Here is a 24,014-nt window from a genome sequence, read left to right as displayed (position 1 = left end):
AAAGCAAGGTAGCTTGTAATTAGGCAGCATTAGCAGGCAAGATCAAGTTACACAGATCAATCCTTAAGGCAATATATTTCACATGCTTCGCAGTTATGAAAGCTTCCAATAAGAAGAACGCCAATTAAGGGTCAGTTTTGTTCCCCAAAACCAAAGGAAGGTCCCACCAGGAATCAAATGCCCTGCCAATGTTCACTCTAGTTATCGCTCAACCATGTTCACGTTCCCGCTTAGCCGTTTTTTTTGGCTTACTCTGAGTTAAGGAGTCAGATAATGGTAATGTTACCTAGTGTTGAAGACTGTCTGTTCACATTGTTGTATAGCGGAAGAGAAGCTACTGTATGAGGCAAGGCTCTCGGGAGCGTGCATAAACGTCACATCCTTTGTATTTTCCCGGCAAAAGCGACCCGCTCCCTTCCCATGAAAATAAGTCTACAGGCTTTAAAGGCAACCTAGGAAGTCAGGGAAGGGCTAATATTTAAAATTGTGTTACAAGTCGTTCAACAATGGCAAAAAATAAGGTGAATATTACATGAAAAATTTTACATATTGCACCTTTAAGAAAGTATATCATCAATATCAGTGTTTGGGTCTATGACGGTGAATGATCAAACAACCAACCAACCAAATAAATTAATAAATGTTCTCATAACAGAACTTCACTGATAGTAACCCTTAATCACATACATCTTTAGATTATCACATAATCTCTATTGACACCGGACCTCGTTCTACAAGGTATTCCTTGTACCTAATCCATTTTTTTGAGTTGTGTCCAAACCTTGTTAGTATTCCTCAAAATATCTCATAAATAGTGTAAAAATATAAATAAAAAGCCAAAATTGCAGCAGCAACAACTACAAAAATATGATGGCTTAAGTACCAAAAGTGTATAAAGCCATTATAGACCCCATGTAGCCTATGTAAAAGTTTAGTTTTTTTGCACTTCCATAAAATATATTTGTATATTTCATATCTATATATGCTCACATGATGTCTATATATCTATTTATTTGTTTATTACAAGAGAAATAAGTACTGCAGTATATTCATACAAATAAATACTAGCCTAAATTGACTGATTTTCTGTGCTACAAATAATTATTAACATAGGTGAATTATCAGTATTCCATATGCGTGTACACATAAATAATATACATGCTGTTTCTTACTCAAGGTGGCGCTGTTGTTACAGTGATTGACTTGATTTACTTTTGACATTAATATTTGATGAAGAAAGAACATGGAAGTAAAGTATAGCAAGTGTTACACATGAACAGTATATGATGTGACTGTTGTCGTTTGGAAATTATGCATGCTGTGAATTTATTTAGACTCTAGAATTTAAAATACTTGAAGTATGTGTAGTTTATGTGTTTGACAGCCAGTTGCGTCTCAAGAAATTTCAGGTTGACATTAAGGCATCCTGTTCAAGATTTGTCCTGATTTGTTGCATTATCTCTTTGATATGTGAAAATAAAACGTCAAAATATATTCTAATCATCTCATTAGTATTATATTTTCAACATTTTACACTTTCTGGGCTTTTTGTAGATCCATTTGTGATAGATATACATGCCGGGTCTCAGAATCAGCTTTATTGCCAAGTTTGCTTACACATACAAGGAATTTATCTTGGTGACAGATGCTTCCAGTGCACAAACAATACAACAACAAGACAGAGATAATAAAAATAGAATACAAATAAAAAGCGAATAGAAAATATAAGTACATATAAAAATACACAATATATAGGGGTAGATGTTAGATAAATATCCACTTAACTTTGGAGTGTCTTGTTGATAATTTACAAGAGATATGCGTTGTTGTTTGAATACTGCGTTTCTTAATGATTCATTTATCTATTAATTAACATCAATAATGTAAAAGCGAAACAAACTCGCACGAGTAACCATGGCAACCTTTACCATCGCAACCATGGCAGAGACGGACAGTAAAACCGACGCTGATTCAAAACAAACTGTTGAACTTAGGGAGGATTTAAAGTGAGACACAAACTTTATTTTGAATCTTGACAAAGTCTTGCTTTTATAATAGGCTAGTTAACCTATTTTAGTCGTTTTTATACTGATATTTTGCATTTCTGTGCCGCAGATAGCTTCGTTGTCTAGCCACGAGCAGCATCGGCCATTAATTTAAACACGCTGTAGTCTAGTATTAACGTTGTCATTCCTGTTCTGTCAACTATCGTTACTTTTAATTGTGCTTATTTTGTATTCTCTTCCATTTAAGACGCTCCAATGCATTGCTACAAGCAGAGATCGATATGTTTGAGCGCTATATTAGTAGGATGGATCCACAGGCAGGATCAGAGACTTCAGCGTCGCAGGAGATGGGAACGGTACATTTTACATGACATCAGAGCATTTCATCTGTTAGATTTTATTAAAGAGATATTCCGGGTTCATTACAAGTTAAGATCAATTGACAGCATGTTGATTACCACAGAAATTAATTTAGGCTTGTAGCATGATCTATGACGTCATTCACGTTATCGTCAATGTTCTGACGTCAGAGTCGAGGAAGGAAGAATAGAGTCCGAACTCCAGAGAGGCAACAGCTCCTGACACTCGAACAGAAATTTGACGTCGCCCAAAGCATGCATAAACAGTTGATCCAGGATCTGAAGAGACTTCAACACAGTTCAGAGAGAGCACTGGACAATTACAAGGTTATTACACAAGAGCGAGAACAAGCTCATGAGGCTGTCACAAATAAATTTCACAAGCATAAATAATGGATTCTGTCCTCTACAGGCAACTCTGGAGGAAGCTGATATCCACTTGGCAGAGGTTAAAAAAGAATGTCTTAATTTTGATTTTGACATTGGTAAAGCATTGCGGGACAAGACATGTGTGACGATGAGTGCTGAGAAGGTCATCAGATACACTGAGGATAGTATAAGGGCCAAGGTAAAAGAAATCTTAAAGGGATAGTTCACCCAAAAATGTTAATTCTGGCATCATTTACTCATATCATAACTTCTCAAACCTACATGACTTTCTTCCAGGGAGCACAAAAGGAGATGTTAGGCAGAATGTTAGCCTAACACCGTGTCCTAACTACACGCGACGCGATAAAATTCCAGCGACAGCAAGTGTGTCTGTCCACACTAGACGCGACACGACTGTGAGACGCCACACGTCAATCAAAAATCACAGCCATTCAGAACAGCGTGTGGGCGGAGTCTCTCTGTGAAAGCGCACTGCTGGCCCGCACTCACATTGGAAATGGTGTGCACAGCTCGGACTACTGTCATTGTGACTCCCCACCCTACCTGTATTTCAGTAGATTGTCTGGAATGACACCCCTGGATACAGGGACACAAATCGTCATGCCTATTCACTCTAGTTTACATTGAAAATAAAGCGGAATTTGTTTTACACAGGTTGATGCTTCATTAGTAGCCTACTATAGCTAAATGCTTCATTCATTCGCTGTAGATGAAAGTCTAAACTTAACTTACCATGTGTATTCAATGCTTCAGCTATACTTCTCCAGACGGAATCCTTTTTCCTGATGTCTTTGTGGAATTTGTGGGATTTATCGTAGAGAATTGAATGCCTTTGAACTTCGACAATCAGTTCCTCGTCGTCCATGTTTGATGATTAATTATTCATGACACGCAGAACTTCCATCCAATGAGATCTCTGTGTGGGCGGATCTGTCAGCCGCGACGTTGCAGAAATAGGAACCGTTTCTAAATTAGAAACTTCGCGTGTCGCCGTCGCGTCTGGTTAGGACAAAAACTCTGATTAACATGGAAAAGATACCTTTTATCGCGTGTTGCGGCGTCGCGTGTAGTTAGGACACGGTGTAAAGGCCTGGGTATACGGCCGACAGCATTGCCTTTCATAGTATACTTTTCTTACTGCAAGCGAAACACGTTCGATGCATGCCCACTACAACTGCTTTCTGATACTCTTTTAGTACAGTACAGTCAGTGGCTGGCGCATTCAACGTCAATGCACGCAGACAAGGACCGCATCCGGTGGTCGAGAAAATCGGAGCCGCGAGGACTGTCCTGATGACATAATTTGCATCACACATATTTTGTCCATAGTCATCAGCAACGTGGACAACCGAAGTATACTTTGGCCTTAAAGCCCAAAGTATGCTTCGGTCATACAAGACACGTGACACAAATTTTTTCATCAGCAGATTGCGCAAGCACTAATCACGCTTCTTTGAACACACAGAATGCACATGCACCTGGAGTTATTTGCAGCAATTAGTGGGTCTACAAGGTGGCCAAACTCACTTTTGAGCTTTTGCTGTCACAAAGAAGCGTTAAAAAGATGTAATCACCACTAAACATCAGGAGATGGAGGTAAAAACAGCAACAGTGGATATGCAAGTCAGGAGCATGTGTGTGGGGAGGTCTGGGTATACCAGCATTTTGGAATATAAAGGAATATAAAGACATATTTATGGGTCTAAACTCCTGTCTCATAGCAGTCGTAGCACGCATGTGCCAACCACCTGGTAATTTGTGCACATTATATGGTTATATGGAGTATACTTTGACAGACTCGCATTCGAATGTATGCAGACGTGGAGCATACCATTTAGTTCTATTCAAAATGGAACTATACCAAGGGCTTAAGTCACCGTGCACTTTTTCTGCCTCCTTTTTATTTTTTTTACATTCAGTTTTTAATTCTTACAGGTTTTTGCTGATAAAAGTGAAAATTAAAAATCACAATCAAATACTCAAATCTTTCCAGGACAGCCTGATTGAGAAGTTGCATCGGAAGAATGTTGCACTCCTTGCACTAAAGAGAAAATTGCAACTGCAGCTAAAACAACAGGAGGAGATGGCTGAGGGGTTGACAGCGTTGGACTTTGAACACCTCAAGATTGAGAACATCAAATCTCGAAAACGAATGGATGAACAAAACCACGAACATCTTAATCTCAAACTGCTTGCAGGGAAAACCTTGCAGACCTTGAACTCTAAAAAGGTGAGGTGCTTATAAAATAGTCTGACAAGCTACTGTAGATATCTGTCTAAAGGTCTTGCAGGCTACATATGTGATGAATTGCAACATCACCTATTTGCAAGTCACACACACCAGTTTTAGGACAGTAAGGCATTGCTGACCTAAAAATGGTAATTGTGGCATTGCAAAAGATTGTGCTTCTAGAATTGCCTTGCAGGAACTCTGTCCTGTCTTGTAGGAGAAGCTTCATACCTTGACAAATGAATCAGATGCTCTGAGCAGCGACATTGCTTCACGTATGAAGCTACTGGTTAAGATTGAGGAAGAGACCAAGCAAGCAGAGGAGGTCTGGATGTTTAAATTCCTAACATGTGCTTGAATATCTGTTGAAAAAACACCATAAAATTCAGACTTTTTGTGCCGTTTCTCTGAAGCTGCATTTACAAAAGTGAAAATACTCCTGTAAAATTGCTACCTTTTTATTTTATTATATAATATTAAAATGTTTTGTACTAGCTGGGGTGTTATTGAATTGGCCAGAAGTCTTGACATGGAATTCTTTCCTCTGACAGGAGCGCAACAAAGCAGAGGCTCTGAATAGGAAGTTGAGGCGCCAGTTGGCTGACTTTTGCGTTCCACATGTTTTAGAATATATCAAAGTTAAAGAATCCCACAGCCAGTTGGAGAACAATGTAAAAGCATTGGAACGCAAGGTGGAGATTGCTGAGGTGATAATTCTCTAAAAGATATGAATATTCTAAAAGCAAAGGCAATCTATACATGAAAGACAATTCCAGAACTAATCATCTCATTACATTTAGAATTGTCTGTTATTTCCAGATGGCATTAAAAACATACTCTAAAGCCTGGGACAAGCTTCGCATTGCTGCTGGAGCTGGACCAGCACGTGCACAACAAGCAGCACTAGATGTGGAATTGTGTGGGCTTTGACACCAAAGAGCTATTGTGTCCAAAATTTCAATGCCAGCTATCACACCTTTTTATCAAAGGATGCCCATTATATCTTGCATTTTCTGCTATATTCCAGTATAAAAACACTAGACATTACTATAAACAATAAAGGAAATTCAAACATTTATAAAATGACAAATAATTACACATTATTAATAAAAAGGTTTATTAGTTAGTGCTGTGAATATTAAATGCTACATACAGATATTTCAGCATGAATGTCACATCAACCGCCACATGAAGTTCTTACTAGCTCATTCACAATCTACAATAAATTTTTTTTAAAAAAAGCTAAGGAGAAGTATGTGCACTCAGAAATGCAAATACTTGGAACAGATTACAGGAACTAACACAGCAGGCATGCATGGGGGTGGCAAAGTCTCAAACCCATAGAGGAAGGACATTTACTTTAACTCAATTGGTAGGCAAATGTCTAGCTAAATCTCCCTTTACCCTCTACTCTATGGTCCTGAGAACTCTGCCAAGAATATAGATATTATATAAAGATTTTAAACAATATTAATGACAAATTAATATACAAACATGAAAACAAAAAACACAACATACTTTTTTTTTTTTTACAAATTCAAATCCCAACTGCTTTTTGATTCTTAATGCCTACAGTTTAAAAAAAGCCCCTGGCTTTTTTTTTTTTTTTTAAACAATTGATAAACAGATACTACAAATTGGATGTGGGGGTAAAATTAAGGCCAATGTTTCACTGTCACCTCTAACCCCATTGTTGGTGAAACTTAACTGCAAGATTGAGATGTTTTTATGGGCCAGTCAACATATATAATACTGCATAAGCAACAGAGCTGAGAAAGTTTTTGCCCCAGTCTAGATGGTGGGAAATTGTGATGGGAACTTTGAAGTTGGAAGGGATAATATTGAAAAAAGGTGAGGCAAATCAAGACTTGCAGACAGTTTGTTCGATTTATTTTTTTGGACTACCATTAAAAGTGGCTGCGTTCTCTAAAATTAAAAAAAAGGAGAGTATGCCATTCATAATCATTCAAAAGTTACCACTCTAAATCAAATATTACTACAATTGTAGTAAGTTTCAGTAAAAAAAAAAAAAAAGTGTTACCCTTTGATGAGTTTTCGACATTCACTAAGAAAAACATCTGAATGACGTACATTTATCCCAAGGCCTCAAAGGCTTAAAACATATACGTTCCCTCCCGTATCCTGGGGAAATCTTTGATCTTGTAGTTTTATAAAAGAATAACAAAAATTGCCTTGCCATCCCGTTACAGAAAGCAAAAGACTGCAGGCAAGACAAGGTGTTGGCAGGTTAAAGATCAAACACAGTGGAGGAAGAATGACACTTAGGATACTGTACAACTTTGCAAGTCATGTTAGGGATGATAGCAACTAAGCAGTGTGAGAGAGCGACAGGACCCCTAAATATAATAATATAAAAACAAACAAGGGGTGAAAACCTTTACAAAGACAGACTCTCACACAACCTTTAACATGCCAATAACAATCCAAACTATGTCTACAAAGAAGCTGAAATTAATTTAAAAGGCAAAACGAAAAGAACAAATAAACCAGAACTTCACATAATGAGAAACTACATATAAAATTGTGGTGAAGTTTAAGAAACACTGCAATATCTAATGACAGTCAGTAAACAAGTTGCATACATACTATGTACATACAGTAATACAGGAAGCCTTTTTAGGTAATTTTCAGGATGGCTGCACAGATTCTTGTGGTAATGTGAAGAGTGAAGTTTACATTTCTAAATAGATTCTATATATTATGTATAATCTCAGTGAAATGTTAAGACCCTCTTAGGTCATTTATACTTCCGCTGGTTAAAAATCTGCGGTACAGTACATTAATGTTTTTTGGTACATACCTTTAGTTGATACAACCAGGGGAACTTCAACATGGACACAAACAAACAGCTTCAATTGTTCATAACAGCACGATTTTATTCCCCCTTTTGTTTTTGTCATAACTGTCAGCTACTTAAAGCTGTGTTGTAAGTGAAATACACTCATACTGGAGCAAGGCTAGTGATCAGATTATAGTTCCTTATTCATAGTTGTTACAAAGGTATGAATAGTCTCATCAGACAAGAGGCACTCGATGGGCTATCTCAATTGTTTTAGGTACGACTAACTTTTTAAAGTCTAGAAAATCAATAAGGGGCATTGTAAGATATCACTGTAGGAGTCATTTAAATTGGTTGTGAGCCAGGTCTGGCAAGAGTCACAAGTCAAAGATTGGAAAATGCTGCCCTACAAGACTAGGAGTTATTGGTTACCTAGATATAAACCAACAACACAATGTTCAATTGGGGTATTGTGTTTACGGTTATCCATTTCTAACATATTCTGTCTCTCTAACCTCTACATAACATAGCCAATCAAATTATTAAAGTATGCCTCCTGACATAAAAAGGGATATATTTACAAAATGAGGTATAATGAGGTTGTTGGGCCTTTGACTCATTGGGACATTTAAAGTAAAAAATTATTGATTAGGTAAACTGTTTTGATAAGAGGGGGCAGCTTGCCGAGGTTTGATTTTACATTGAAGATGTAAGTTTACTGAATAAGAGAGGACACAGGGTAGCCCTCACCTTCGGCCGTGTGCAGAACTGTATGCTCCTGAAGAGCTCCAAGATCGACAAAACGCTCCCCACACCACACACATTTGAACTGAGCGTCTCTCGCATGCACACTTTGATGCTTGGCCAGGTGCTCACGCTGCTTGAAGCCCTTGTCACAACTGGCACACTTGTAGGGCTTCTCTCCGGTGTGGACACGTCTGTGCCGCTGCATCTCCGAGGAGTACTTGAAGCGCTTCTCACAGTCAGGACATTTCAAGGGCTTCTCCCTGGATGGGTCGCATCGGTGCTGTACGAACTCTGAAGAGGACAGGAAGCGGCGGTCACACAGCGAACATTTGAGGGGCTTCTCGGTGCAGTGCGAATTCTGATGTCGCTGTAGTGTAGTTGCCTTTTTATAAGCCTTTCCACACACGTCACACTTGTAGGGCTTGTCTGGATTTGTGGGTGTCGAGGAGGACTCACCACATTTGTGACGAAGAAGCTCCCCAGATTGACTGAAGCCCTTGCCGCAGGAGGCGCACTTGAAGAGGTTGTCCATACCGTGAACGTGCTGGTGGTACAAAAGGTGGGATGGCTGCAGGAAGCCCTTGTCGCAAAGGTTGCATTTGAAGGGACGGTCGGCAGAGGCCTTGTGTGTGCGTCGATGCCGCACCAGGGCGTATTGTTGCTTAAAGCTCATCTGGCAATCTTCACAGTGGAACGGACGTTCTTCTGAGTGGGTGCGTTCGTGCTGTCTCAAGTCAGACGGACGCTTGAAGCCCTTCCCGCACGTGGCGCACCGAAACGGCCGAGCACCTTGCGGCTGACACTGGTGGTGCAGCAGCTCGGAAGACTCTTTGAAATGCAACTCGCAGAGGTTGCACTTGAACAGGTGCTCGCCGGAGTGGGCGTACATATGACGGACCAGGTGAGAGCGGTGCTTGAAGCTCTTCTCACACACGGCACACTTGAACGGCCGTTCGGAGCTGTGGGTACGCTGATGGTGGGCTAGATGAGAGGACTGGCTAAAGCTTTTGTCACATGTTTCACATTTAAATGGCTTCTCCCCTGTGTGGACACGCTCGTGACGGGTGAGCTCGGACAAATGACGGAAGCCCTTGGAGCACACCGAACATTTATAGGGCCTGTCAGGTTGTGAAGGCTCGAAAGTAGGTTGGCCGGATGTCCCAACGGCAGTGCTCCCACTGGATGATGCTTCATCGGTGGATGGCTGTCCTGGGTTGCCAGTAGATGATGTGGGCGTGGCATTTCCCGAGGAGCCTGGCCGATAAGTTTTTTCACATATAGAGCACTTCATGGGATTGCTGCTGTTATGGGCATTGTGATGCTGCGCTAGCGAAGTTAGCAAGGAGAAGCCCATCTTGCACACTCCACACACAAAGGGTTTCTGTTCCACCTGCACACACTGGTGCTCCAAGAGGTCAGTGGCTTGGTGGAAGATCTTCAGACACTGCGTGCACTGAAAAGAACGGTCTTGGCTCACCATGCACTGGTGCTCATGTGGATTAGCCAGATGGGAGATGTCGTGGCCGCATGCACCACACTTGTGCCCGCCCTCATTCCCTACGTGCAAGGAAGGCTGCTGCGCTTGTGCCGGATGCTGCTGCTGGTTGTGCTGTTGACTGTGATGCTGCTGCTGTTGCTGCTGGGACTGTTGCTGCTGTTGTTGCTGCAGTGCTGTGTCAGGCTGGAGGACAATGCCATAGACAGTGCACCCCAGGGCATCTGCCCCTGGCGGTATGGTATGCACCACTGGAGGCGGGGCAACAGCATGCTGCTGCCACGCCTCCGTCATCCGGGCTCTGGTGTACGGATTCAGCTTTGCGCCGTAGTTGGACCTCTTACCGTGCGAATCCAGGGGGAATGGATTGTTGGACTGCCCACGGTGGAAAAAGTGGTGTGGCAGAGAGGAACTTATTTTGACAGCTCTTATGAGGACAAACCAATGAATACAAATCCTTTCAGGAACACTTTTTGGCTCTTGAAGAACAGCAAACTGACATGGGTCAGCATCAAAGTTGTAATGTCAGCGACAACAGATTTGGACTCAAATAAGGAGCCTGACCTTCTTCATCACTGTCTGATTTTGTTCAATCCTGTAAGAGAAAAACAAGAAGTAGCCTAAATTAGGATGAAAACTTACATTTAATTACTCCACATATCTTAAGGGGTGTTCACAATGACAGTGATTAGCAGCAGAGATGGACTACTTCTATTCGTATGATTGTGAGAAATTGGAATGCCCAACGGATGCAGAAAAGTGCCGCCTCACAAATAAAAGAGCCAATCACCTTTTAGACACAGACAAACAAGAAAACGCACATCTGATGTAAAGAAGCACAATTTATCCTTCCAGTTTTGTCAGACTGCTGATTTGAAATATGTTAATTGATCGCAATCTTGACCAACTGTTTTTGAGATTTCTATGTTTCCCCATTCAAGTAGATAGGAGCTACACTTTCATGACTGGAAATAGCTTCCCGCGTGCATTCTAAAGATGGCCGACAGTGGACTGACCTGCTAGAAAGACCACCAGAAGTCATCCATATTTAATGACAGTTGGCTATTTGAGGTGGCATAATTGAAATAAACTTTAGGCAAATGCACAGTAACACAATGAATTCCGTCATCTAAATCATGATATAGTTGTATACTGCATTTGAGTAGGAAAGCCTAGTTGCAACGTGTTGGCAGTGCGAACACTCCTTTAAACATTGAACCTGGATTTGAGCTTTGAATGGCTGTTTTAAAGAGATTTGTGATTCCCTACATTTCCACTCGTTTAACCAATCCACTCCAAATCATTCTAAGCCACAATACTAAGTGGACACTTTCAATGATGCTGAGCACTTGCTCAACAATAAACATATAAAACAGGGAAAAAAACATCATACAAACCAAAAGTGATCTTTCAAGTGACACATAAGAATACTGATAAATTATGCACTTAATCTGACAGGTCACTTTAGATAGAACAGGTAGGACTATCTGACTGCATTTACAGCTGGTGGTATACCCCAGGAGACGCTGCATTCTTGTTAGTTCATGGCAAGAGGGTACCAAGGTACATTGAGATACTCAAAATGTTCTCTAGGCAGGGATCTCACTAGGTTTTGAGACAGTTTTAATTGTCTCCATCCCCACGGTAATCACCTGTGTGTGTGTGTAACTACTTAACAGCATGTTTAAGATATATACATGTAATAACATATTAGGGAAAACAGTGAATAACACCAGATCGCTGCGCATTTGTTTAATTAACGCGCATGTAAGCTATTAGTGTATCTTTTTTTTTTAATACTGGTGACAGATCTTTGACGTTAGCTAATACCAAATAAAATCTGCCCGTTTGTGTTTGTGTATATTATATATATATATATATATATATATATATAAACAGATCCCTATAGTTTTTAAAGAAAACTGATGGCAAGAGTGAGCCACCTGGAAGGAAACTCACTCATGTACAACGCTGTGCAAAATGTCTAACCACTATTTTCAAGTAAGCTAACAGATTAACTTTAGTTTGAATCTCACATTTTCTCCCAAATTATGACCTGACATGCATATTACCTTTTCAGAACCGTGCACCACTCCGAGGTTTACTATCATGGATTGGAGTTGATTAAAAAACAACTTGTGTTCTTTTGAAGGCCGTAAATCCTGCCGTAGATTCGCGGTCTCTGCTAGGCCGCACCCCCGCTCCGTGCATACAAACACATACGAAAAACCCTGCCAACTCTGCGGATCTCTACCGGGCTGCACCGTAAAACCCCACAACAATATTTTCAGCGTTTGCAGCGCATTTAATGGAGCGGACGAGTGAGCAGAGCCCGGAACATAGTGTGTTTTATTTCGGGCTGGGATCGCTGACCACCGAAACCCCCAACAGCCGCACGGGAACCTGAATAACACATAATTGGCATCCTAACAAAACATACCGGAACTCGATATATTTAGTTAAAATATGGCTTTAGATATACGTATTGAAGCCCTAAACGTTAGCATTGAGCGGTTAAATATATATATTTGTTTTTAAGACGGTTATTCTATTAAAATTTTGCATTTACAATTCTAAAATTAAAAAAAGGAACGTTAGCCAGCAACTAGCATATTTTGTACATGTGAGTAATGTATGTTAGTGTTATGGCTATTACGGAGGCGCAATGTTTAATTTTATGTACATTGGCGTGATAACATGTTGACTGCTGCTGTATTATTGTGTAAAGAAGGAATGCTAAGCAGTCGGAACCGTTTGAAGGAATATTTGTTGTAAGGGGGGCGCTGTGATGAAGAGGCACTTGTTGTTATTAAAGGAAGCATGTGCATTCGGAGTATCGTCACCCTGGGATGTTGTTTTTAAAGTGTTGAGTATATTAGATTTTTTTCTTATTTTACCTTGATAGTTAATTATAGTAGTAGTAGTAGTAGTAGTAGTAGTTGTTCTGATGAGGAACCAGATAATTCTTCTAAAAACGATTCCTCACCTACTAAAACAAGGTTTGATGCATTTGATCTTACTTTTTCCTGCATTTGGTTCACTTTCATTGGCTTTTCCCATTATGCCATTTGATCTAAGAGCCTCTTTTGCTTGAATAGCACCAGTGAACATTTTGATTTTTGATCTGCTAAAAGCACCGTGGATAAACCAACCTTCAAAACACCTCACCTACCTCTGCCTGAGAGTGTGAAGGAGATGTTTAGAGAACCAGAAGTACAGTGGACTGATAACACTGAAGAGCTTGGAGGGTGATTGCAATCCTTCCAGCATGAGCAGGGCAACTGGGCGACATGTGTTCTTTTCATGTAATCACTTTGCTTGCACTTCAGTATAGGTTGTCACTGGGATCAGAAATTAATCAGTGCTCAGGTCAAAAATGCCCCAAATATTTAAAAGTGGGGGCACATTTTTTTATTATTATTATATATGTATTTTTTATCCCCTTTTCTCCCAATTTGGAATGCCCTGTTCCCACTACTTAATATGTCCTCATGGTGGAATGGTTACTCACCTCAACTGGGTGGCTGAGGACAAGTCTCAGTAGCCTCTGCTTCTGAGACCGTTAATCCGTGCATCTTATCAGGTGGCTCGCTATGCACGACTCTACAGAGACCCACAGCATGGGTAGGCTCATGCTACTCTCCGCGATCCACGTACAACTTGCCACACACCCCCATTGACACCGAGAACCACTTAATCATGACAATGAGTGGTTCTTTGACATCACTGGATCCAGCCTTTCATCCAGTCCATTCGGACCAGCCTGACACAGTTCCAGAAGTCTGTGATATCCAATCAAGACCATGTTGTTTTATTGCGCCTTCTGTCAATTCCTGTGTTTCTAACTGAATTTGTTTCCTCAAGTTTTTCTGAATGGCCGATAAACTGAGGGTGTATTTTAATGCAGAAAAGACCAGGTATTTCTTAACTGTAACTGTTTATGACATCACCTTACTATCGATTTAAATATTGGACACTTGACATGCAGAACTCTTGTCTTGAGACTTAATATGTTATGCAGGACTTTCCTTGGCATGGAGAGTTTAACTGGGACAATTCAGCTGCTTGAACTAATCAAACTAGTGGATCAAACCATGAATTAATTTAACATCAGCACCTTTTATAAGGTTAAAACTTTGACCTGAAGTCATGTTTGTTTACAAAGATTAAAGGGATGGTGATATTTAGATCATGATAACATGAACATTTATATCAGATTTTGGTAGGGTTACCACCTTGGCACTGTAAAAATCCCGGACACCTGATCAATGACCATAAAACGGGCCATCATACAAGAAATAACACTTATTATATATTATTGTTTGCTACTTGTTTGATATGGGAATTACTGCATGTATATCATATAACTCAATATACAAACAATAACATCAGTACACTGAAAACATGTTTTAGCTTATTTTTAAGATCTGCTTTTAAAAATGAATTGTGTAATTTTAAAACAAACTTAAAATATTTAGTTTTTTTTTTGTTAAAGATTATTCGATTACGTTTTATTATATTTTGTCATGAAATTAAAATGTGAAAAATAAAATTCTGTATTTTTTTCTTGAACAAGAATAACATATTGTTTACTTATTCTGGCCCCAAGCAGTTTTCTTGAGTTTATGGTTCACATTGAACTTTTAAATGTTTAAAAATGTATAAATATAAAGGAAAGGAAATCAAATAAATGTATATAAATATTTTCTCAAAAAGATATTTTCAAAATGTACAATATGCATTTAAAGATGTACATGTTTCAATTTCAGAAAAAATTTCCATCAAATTGAATTGAGAAATCTGTAACCAAATAAGTACAAAAAATTTATTTTATTTTTTTGTACATCTGTTTTATTTTTTGTGTAAAGATCACAAAATTATTAAAACATTTTATGAAATAATATAGCTGTTTTCTTTTTTGTTTTTTTGAGTGTTGGCATTATGAACCTAAGAGATTTTGCAGTAAAAGGAAGGACTGTTCCAGAACATTAAATCATTATAGTAAGTAAAGTTTAAACGATCGTTTGCACAAAAGTGCAAATTCTCATCTGAAAAAAAAAGTTCACTTAAATGAATCAGACTTTCTTATGATTCATACAAGAATGCATTTAATTCTCCTCGTGTCGTGTGCTTATAAACAAGGGTTCATATGTGTGAACATGTCAGGAGTTATTTACTGTGTTTTTGCTAAATAAAGAATGAAAATAGATGGCAAGAGTGAGAATCTCCAGTATTTCTACAAGAGAATGGCTGGAGAATATGAAAGTCTTAATTTATTCTGAATACGCAGGTAACATAGGAATGTTCCAATATTTGTGAAGTATGTAAACATCCTTTTTCAGAATAAAGACTTACTAGAATATGGACCGTAATTGTAAAATAATCTCTCTTTTATAGGATCCGTCTTTCCATGTTAGAGTTGCCTGGTGTGTGGGTGATCACACAGAGAGTCTGAAAAGTGCATGTTTTTCAGAGTTGCATGTATGAACCCCGAGCAGATTTGCATCATTATCTAAACAAAGATGAGACACATACTGATTAAAGGCAAAGGTCATAGAATTGGGCTGTTTTGAGGCGATGGGGTCTGAACTATAATAACCTGTGTTTTTACTCTTCATAGGGACTTGTTGATAGTCACAAGGAAGGTCCATTTTACATAAAATTTAGGGAGGTCCGCGGCCAATCTGAAAACAAAGTCATTCTGTTTCCCCTACAGTGATCATAAAATGTACATGGTTTAAAAATATTAATTGAATGAATATTCATTGCCTTTGTACTTCTCATGTTTTAAAGTTTACATATATTTAAGCAGAATATAATAAAGTTTTTGCACAAAAATACTAACCATAAAACAAGAATTATCTATTATATGTTACACAACAGTACACATTTTTGGTGAAGCAAAATTTATTGTACAGAATTCCAATGTGGTGACTTTCAAATCCAGTGCACTGACTTTAAATAGTCTGTTATTTGAGTGACAAACAGTCTTGACTGGTTAGAGTTCTGGTATCGTTACATCTATATGCAACACCCCACATCCTGTAATTGAAAGATTAGTTCCTCTTTCCATTAATGCTGCATCTTAAATGCCATATTTATTTATTTCGAAAATAAAGCTGGACATACCAGTGTAATTCCCACAAACCTGTATTTCAGCAATAAACTTTAAAAGAAAAACAAAATTTGCAGAGTTTGTTCACTTGTAACCTTGTTAGCCCATCCTTCGATCAAGGCATAATTACAGTCACAAAGAGGTTATGCCAACACAAAACTGATTAATAATGAGATGTCTGGCAGTGGTGTTACACATTCTACATTCAAGATCTCATAATAAAAATTAATAAATCAATACTGGTCACAGACAGCCTTAAAAACTTTAAAAGTTAGTAGGGTTAACAGAAACACTGCAGTGTCAGTACAGAGATATCTTTGGAAAAATGCATTTAGAAAAAGTTAGATAAAATCTGTAGATTTTAAAATCTTGTGGTCATTGGAAAATCGTCAAAATTAAAACTGCATCTATTTAAAAATGTAACTGGCAGGCCATTGCCATTTCATTTTAAACCACAATTACTTATATGTGCTGATTGTGCCCAACAGTTTTATCCTAATGGCCTGATAAACCTGAATTCCTCTTCAAGACAACTTTGTGGCACTTAAATTATTGTAATTCAATAAAGAACATAATTCAGAAGTTATCAACCACAATGAGTAGCATCAACCCCTAAAAGCAGAACCGAGTCCTGTCCCTTTGGCAAACTGGAATCAACGGTTCAAAGTTAATGCAGGAAGTGTGAAGGCTGGATGCCATCAAGGTGAAAACAGCACAGATTTGATGTAGGAGACCGTGGTCATGTTCAACAGCATTTCAACATGCTTATTCCCAGGTAGCTCCAGCATATGGACGGGCTGCTTTTGTTGACCCATCCAACGTTTGCATTGTATTGCACTCAACAGGTTGACCGTTCCATCTCCTTCTCCATTGATGACGGTGGGCTCTCCATCTGGGAAGTTTGTGTAATTGTAGCCCTGAGGTGTAGGGATGCCGCTCCCATAAAGGCAGTGGACAGGCACCCCTGGAGGTTCCAGAGCACTGACCAGCATTTCGGTGTTCTCCCTCATGGCCCAGCCATCATCATAATCAATGTCTTTGAAGAAGCGCTGATAGTCTTTGACTGTGTATGTGGTGTTGGGGGTGGACACCAGGACCATGTCCAAGGGCCAGGTGTGGGCATAGGGTAGAAGCCAGACGGTAGAGATGGCTGTTCGCTGCTGGGTGCGGATTATCAGAGGACTGATGACTGGAATGTGGTTGTTATCACCTGTAATGGAACCAAACCATAAACTGATCAAACCAGAATGAACAACTCAATGGTAGCTTGACATAGGTCTACAAATGATTATTGATGACAAGAACTTAATATAAATTCAAATAAAACCATATTAAATTTAGGAATAAGATATAAACAAAGTCATGGCTAAATGACGTTGTTAGGCACCATGCAGAGTACTGAATTAGCTGTAACACTATACACAAGTTCGACTTCCAAACTATATTGTTTTTTTATAGTGAGAAAAATGAATTAGGGACAAAGATTATTAACACATTATTTAATTTGTATTATTTTATAAGTAAACTGATTAAGTGCCATTCTTCCACTAGAAGATATAATCCCTGACATGGGACAGCCTATTGCACACTACACAACTTAAGCTTGTCTCCTTTGATGTTTTAAGTTGGCGACTGGTCTGGGACAAGAAATCTCAGATCACATGACGAACGAACGTGTAGTGCACACATGCCTGCGGCAAGCCTCGAATAGTCGCAAATGCTACAACAGATTTCAAACAAGTTTGATATCTAGATGTCTTTTCGTCAGGTTTGCGCACCATCCCGATGAGCAAAAGATCGATACTGAGCTATAAGCCAACGAAATATAGAGAGTGCGCATGAGGAACAAAAGGTATTGGGAAGCTGGAGACAAAAGATAATTCGAAAATAAAATAAAACATTCCCCACATCTCCCTACCCAATGTCTTTATTATTTTCAGAGGGCACGAGCCATTTTTTCATGTTTGTTGAGATGTTATCACAAATAAACTCCACAAGTTTGTGAATTAATTTCGTTATCGTCATTTTAAGATACATTTTGGGCAATCTGTTTGAAACGGGACGCCGCTAAAGACTGCTGTTCAATCTGTTTTGAGATTCGTCCACTTCAAACACACTCATTGGGCTTGTAGTGCCGCCTAATAAAACATGAGTTTAAACTTTGCTGGTTATGTGCGTAATTTTAAGGGAAATAACCGTATAATCTGACATTTTAAAAAGTGAATGCATTTATAAATGTGTGTCTGATATCAACACGCAGATATGAGAAGCAAGCACATCAGAAGCTCAGTTACAGGTACTGCACTAAAATAGCTCAGAATTCTGCTCTAAATGTCATATTTGCATTGGTTTTTAGCACTTTCTTTTTCTTCTTTTCCTTTTTTTGCTTTATTATCTTTCAGTAATACACATTATTGATGTACACTCAGTAAGCACTTATTAGGAACACCTGTACACCTACTTATTCATGGAATTATCTAATCAGCCAATCATGTGGCAGCAGTGCAATGCATAAAATCATTCACATACTGTTTAAGAGCTTCATTTAATGTTTACATCAACCATCAGAATGGGGTTAATTTTGACCGTGGCATGATTGTTGGTGCCAGACGGGCTGGTTTGAGTATTTCTTTAACTGCTGATCTCCTGGAATTTTCACGCATAAGATTTTTGATTTTACTCTGAGTCCAGTAAGCAGTTGTTTTGCAGACGTAAACACCTTGTTGACAAGAGAGGTCAACAGAAAATGGCCAGACTGGTTCGAACTGACAGAAAGGCTACGGTAACTCAGGCAACCACTCTGTACAATTGCATTAAGCAGAATAGCATCTCAGAATGCACAACATTCCGAACTTTGAGGTGGATGGGCTACAACAACAGAAGACCACGTTGTGGTCCTAATATAGTGCTCAGTGAGTCTATGTCCTCACGATATCAGAGACTCTTCCATTTAAATCTGATCAAAAAAGGTCAAAAGAGTAACCAGGTTTTACGGTTATGTGTCTCGCTTGTATAATTGAGATCGGATCACCCAAAATGCATATTAATGCCAGGGACTCAGTCTGGGAAGAATTGTCGTGTTGTTGGCACACCCAGTCTGCATGTCAGAAAACAAGACTTTGTGTCACAGGGCACCAACAGCAAGTCAGGTAGTGTGCGCTTGGCCTAAGGTTTATAGTTGCCTCTGTGGGTCCTGTGCAGTGATATACAAAATAGTAAGCGCAAAAGGTGTTCTATACTATGTGGAAGCACCGGTGGAATCCTGTATCGACCAATCAGCATCCGGGACCAGAACTAAGCATTTTTAAAGCACTTTATGTCATCTTCCATGATAAATAAATGTAGCCCTTACCTGTTGCCATAACTCTTAGCGTTTTACCCACTCCAGCCCATGGGGGCCCTAGAGAAACCAAGGCCTTAATATACCGGTCCTTCCAAGCCTGTGGTTGTTGATTAAGGAAATACAGAGTATACATATTGCCCATACTATGTGCGATTAAGACCACAGGAACTCCAGCCTTATTCGCCATTTCCTCAATCATCAGTTGCAGGTGCAAGAAGTAATCCTTGTTCTCATCTATAGGTACAGATCAGAGGAGAAATGTAGAAAGGATCCAATAAATCACATACAATCTAAACACATTAAACCTACAATGATTTTGGTTGTCATTTTTTTACTATCCAAAGCAAAGAGTTTAGTAATAACTCTGTTGAAATACCAAGCTAAAATAAGATTGACCTGCTTGAGTATCTCTGCAAAGTTGCTGGGAACCTAGATGAGTTGGTTTACCATGTTTTAAAACATAGTTGGACCTGGTTGGCCAACTTCATCACCATTTACTGCTATGATCTGGTTGTTCCAGCAAGGAATTAAGCTGTGTAAGCATACAAGACTACATCTAAACATCTTTATCAAGGCTTTCAACAGAAACTACCCCACACTAAACACATATACTCTAGGGAACATGAATGTTTACATTGTTGATATCAACTGCAATATAATTATCATAAATTGCTGCTGTCAGTCCAGATTGGGTATTATCGGCCAATACATTTTACATGCACTCTTAATTAAAACAAGTCTGACTGAAATCATACCAGTTATATATTTGTAACCTAGATAATTAAATTGTAGTTTTGCTTCGTCGAGCATGTATACATGTTAATCAGACCACAATCGTCCTTGACGTTGTTCGCATGTTCCAAAAGACAGAAGTGACGTCCTTCCATTCAAATATTCCATTACGCATTGTGTTATGTATACTTGGACAAAAAGATGAAGACTGTAGCTTGAGAAAGAAATACTCACTTGGGGCTTTACGCCAGTCATAAGGAGCGCCTCGAATGTCATCATCTCTTGTATACCCCCAATCAACAAGTGCCTGGACTATAGTGAAGAAGTACATACCTGAAAGAGACAAGGCATTTGTCAAACAATGGAGTTACCAATCAACCCATTTCAACAAATGGTATAAGAAGTTACCACTCACCAACACTCTGTTTGCTTGGATCCAGATATTCTAAACTGTATGTCTTACCAAACCCAGGCACTCTGACATCAACCCCAGGAGGAGCATGAGTCTGGTGAGTGGTACGATTGTACAGTAACCTGGAAAACATAAAAGATTCTGATTACACATACGATAAGATAACATATGATGGTGCAGATGTCAACAACTCTAATTGCAAACAATACAATGCAAAAGGATTTATATTTTGGTCTCTTCTCACCCAAAATCGATTAGGTCACATAAAAAGACATGTATTAAACCACTGGAGATTTATGGATTACTTTTATGCTGCCTTTGTGTATTTTGGAGCCCATTCACTTGCACTGCATGGCCCACGGACAGAGCTGAAATATTCTTCTAAACATCTTTGTTTGTTTATATCAGTGACCACAGACTTTTCTTTTTCCACTTACTAACAGCAAAGTCACAAGACACCCCTTATAAAAAAGTAATATGCATCTGGGATGGCTTGAGGTTGAGTCAATGATGAGAGAATGTTTGTGTAAACTATCCATTTAATAAAAGATTCTTGTTTGCTTATTTTTATAACAGTATGTGTTGTGAATGATCACAGATTTCACAATCAAAGGCATTCCAAAAGCAACTGATGGTTATACAGTACATCACATGGTCTACAACTTCTGCTCTCACACCATCAGCTGCCCTTTACCTCATGTTATCAATCCAGCAGTCAATGGCAACCGGCACCAGCAGCTCCAGGTTCAGCCATAACGTGAAGTAATCCTCGGTCTTCTTATAGCAGATACGGTGCACCACACTGGGTTTATCCAGCTTTGCCTCCAGCTGATTCCCAAGGTCTCCTGGAACTATGGAGAAAAGTAATTAGTAAAGTCATTGCAATACAAAGAGATCGTGGAGGTTACACAATTATTGCAGATCAAACAACGACACCTTTTATATTTACAGAGCATTTAGGAATTTAAATGTGGAAATTAGCAATTATAACTCAAGCCATAAATAATAACAATGAAGAACACAAATGTAAGGAGACTGATCTAATGTTAATGAGCTTTTACAAAAAATAAATAAATAAATATGATCAAAGAAGTAAAAATAGGTCTTACACCATCACAACTCAAGAGATTACCTACTGATTAAACATCCCTATAATAAACACTCATCTCTGCTAGTTTGGCCTGGATTGACACATTTTAACCTCAACTACATCCCTACATATAGTTTCCTGCCAAGTCTGCTTGTCTGCTTTTATCAGTGACCACTGCCAGAATTCATATTCCACTTATTAACAGCAAAGTCACAAGACAACCATTATAAAACAGCATAAAAAACACATGATAAAATCCTTTTTTGACCTCTTCTATCAAGCAACATGCAAGTATTGGCTTGTCAAACACTGGACAGTGTACTTAAGATACTGCTTTTAACTTTTTTGTTTAAATAGATATTTAAAGGAATATTCTCAATATTCAAAGTTCAATACAAGTTAAGCTCACTCGACAGCATTTTTGGCATAATGTTGATAACCACAAAAGGTCAATTTTTTTAATTCAAGGTTACGGTGAGGCACTAACAATGGAAGTGGTTGAGACCAATTTTGGAAGGTTTTAAGGCAGAAATAGCTTATAAATGTATAAAGAGCACTTAAATTAAGTCTTCTGTTAAAACAAATGAGCTGTAGAGTTGTTTAAATTAAAATTTATGGTTTTAGTGTTTGTTGACATTACAACGTCATGGCAATGAAGTAGTAAAATAGGAAATTACTTCACACAGAAATGTTTTTCATGTTTAAGTCTTGTGACTGTATTTTTGAAACAGTGAATATTTCGACATTTAAGGATTGGCCCCAATCACTTCCATTGTAAGTGCCTCACTATAACTCAGATTTTAATTTATTTTCTTTTGTAAGAAAATGAGGGGCCCATTGTAAACAATATTATGCCACAAATGCTGTTTAGGCTACTTTTCTTCAATTGAACCCAGAATAAACACAGAGACACTTCGGCTCTTATCTAATTAATTTTCACCATTATATACTTCTCAAATATTTTTAGGCTACATATGTACCAGGTTTAGACTATTCTGTAATTTAATATATGTCATATTACTTTAACATTGACAGCTATCTTATAACATAAAATTGTAATACAAATATATTTACTATTGGTCACTATAAATCACTGCACTAATGTTATAAATCCATATAATGATATACAGGTAGATTATATGACCGCTACATAAAACATCTGGTTTAAACATACTTTAAAACTATAACAGAGACTGTATCTCAAACTCTAGTGAGCTGCCATCATATGCCCAAAAATGCTGTCTATGTAGGCAGCTGGCAATGTTTTGATATAAAATTGTCTATCGTAAACAACTGTAAAACAGCAGAAAATTGCAACAGAGAAGATCTGCTGTAATAAATCAACTTACTCAAAACCACAGGTGGTCGGTCCGAGCACGGTTTCCCAGGCGAGCATTTGTGTAATCCCCTGCTGTCAGTAAATGACACAAACAACAACAACAAAACCAGCACCAAGCACATCTGAAGCGAGGCGAGGATCAACCGATGGAAAGAACGCATCTCTTTCAGTGGCTTACACTCTGCTGACTTACAGGATCAAGGATGCATTTGGGTCTATCTGTCCATCGTGAGATCTGGGGGTGATTTGAGAAGTATCTCTGCTTGTCTGAGCGACAGTGACAGTGTGAAGAGAAACAATGTGACCAAGTCACAAGTGTTTTTAAAGCGGCTCGACTGGAGTAAACAATAGCAGAAGAGATCGACCTGGTGGGCGGAGCTGGTGTCGCTATCTCTGACCCCCTTCTACATATCGCTGCCCCCTTCTAAAAATCACGTAGCCGTTTTGTTTTTCAATTTTATTAATTGCTTGGCATCTTATTTTAATCATTGTTTATTGTTATTCTGTTTTATTATTATTATATTACATTTTCTTGTCAGTATTTGTTTTGTTAATCAGAGGTGGGGTACTCCAGTTGCATGACTTGACAGTATCTCCTGGGGGACCCAGTCATACGCCCTCTCCAGATCCACAAAACACATGTAGACCGGATGGACATACTCCCAGGCCCCCTCCAGGATCCTTGCGAGAGTAAATATCTGGTCCGTCACTGAAGCACTTTGGTGTGGACTGAAATTCCTTCTCCATGGCTTCTCCGAACTTTTCCTACACCCACTGCTTTGCCTCTCTCACGGCAGAGGCCGTAGCCCTTCTGGCCTGTCGGTACCTTGCAACTGCCTCTGGAGACCTCCGGGACAACATATCCCGAAAGGCCTCTTTCTTCAGTCAGACGGCTTCCCTGACCACCAGTGTCCACCACGGTGGGGTGACCGCCCCTTGAGGCACCTAAGACCTTG

At 39.0% G+C, this 24,014-nt stretch overlaps 3 protein-coding genes across 3 annotated transcripts; 1 reads left to right on the top strand and 2 right to left on the bottom strand.

The window, feature by feature from the left end:
* The first annotated feature begins 1,769 nt into the window (after window positions 1-1,769).
* On the top strand, window positions 1,770-6,595 carry ccdc113 (coiled-coil domain containing 113). Its single transcript, XM_052120028.1, has 8 exons — window positions 1,770-2,006; window positions 2,254-2,362; window positions 2,537-2,692; window positions 2,778-2,933; window positions 4,749-4,985; window positions 5,203-5,310; window positions 5,537-5,692; window positions 5,805-6,595. The coding sequence occupies exons 1-8, from the start codon at window positions 1,915-1,917 to the stop codon at window positions 5,913-5,915; spliced, it is 1,125 nt and encodes a 374-aa protein (XP_051975988.1). The 5' UTR covers window positions 1,770-1,914; the 3' UTR covers window positions 5,916-6,595.
* LOC127638481 (zinc finger protein 319-like) lies at window positions 6,088-12,685 on the bottom strand. The gene is made up of 2 exons (XM_052120027.1): window positions 12,100-12,685; window positions 6,088-10,622 (listed from the first exon to the last, which is right to left on the bottom strand). The coding sequence occupies exon 2, from the start codon at window positions 10,319-10,321 to the stop codon at window positions 8,501-8,503; it is 1,821 nt and encodes a 606-aa protein (XP_051975987.1). The 5' UTR covers window positions 10,322-10,622; window positions 12,100-12,685; the 3' UTR covers window positions 6,088-8,500.
* Window positions 12,686-15,923: 3,238 nt separating this feature from the next.
* Window positions 15,924-23,410, bottom strand: LOC127638300 (phospholipase A2 group XV-like). The gene is made up of 6 exons (XM_052119773.1): window positions 23,069-23,410; window positions 21,324-21,480; window positions 20,633-20,751; window positions 20,452-20,550; window positions 19,495-19,719; window positions 15,924-17,352 (listed from the first exon to the last, which is right to left on the bottom strand). The coding sequence occupies exons 1-6, from the start codon at window positions 23,217-23,219 to the stop codon at window positions 16,841-16,843; spliced, it is 1,263 nt and encodes a 420-aa protein (XP_051975733.1). The 5' UTR covers window positions 23,220-23,410; the 3' UTR covers window positions 15,924-16,840.
* Between the last annotated feature and the right edge of the window lie 604 nt (window positions 23,411-24,014).

This window comes from Xyrauchen texanus, chromosome 46, assembly GCF_025860055.1.
Source record: "Xyrauchen texanus isolate HMW12.3.18 chromosome 46, RBS_HiC_50CHRs, whole genome shotgun sequence".
Taxonomy (NCBI): Eukaryota; Metazoa; Chordata; class Actinopteri; order Cypriniformes; family Catostomidae; genus Xyrauchen; species Xyrauchen texanus.
Note: the sequence above shows the minus strand (reverse complement) of the source record. Positions and strands in the feature narration are given on the sequence as shown.

Coding starts and splice junctions, on each gene's coding strand:
- ccdc113 (XM_052120028.1), top strand. CDS start 1,915: ATGGCAACCTTTACCATCGCAACCATGGCAGAGACGGACAGTAAAACC. Junction 5,311..5,536: donor AGACCAAGCAAGCAGAGGAG/GTCTGGATGTTT, acceptor TTCCTCTGACAG/GAGCGCAACAAAGCAGAGGC. Junction 5,693..5,804: donor GCAAGGTGGAGATTGCTGAG/GTGATAATTCTC, acceptor TGTTATTTCCAG/ATGGCATTAAAAACATACTC.
- LOC127638481 (XM_052120027.1), bottom strand. CDS start 10,321: ATGACGGAGGCGTGGCAGCAGCATGCTGTTGCCCCGCCTCCAGTGGTG.
- LOC127638300 (XM_052119773.1), bottom strand. CDS start 23,219: ATGCGTTCTTTCCATCGGTTGATCCTCGCCTCGCTTCAGATGTGCTTG. Junction 19,720..20,451: donor TGACTGGCGTAAAGCCCCAA/GTGAGTATTTCT, acceptor CTGTACCTATAG/ATGAGAACAAGGATTACTTC. Junction 17,353..19,494: donor GCTAAGAGTTATGGCAACAG/GTAAGGGCTACA, acceptor GTTCCATTACAG/GTGATAACAACCACATTCCA.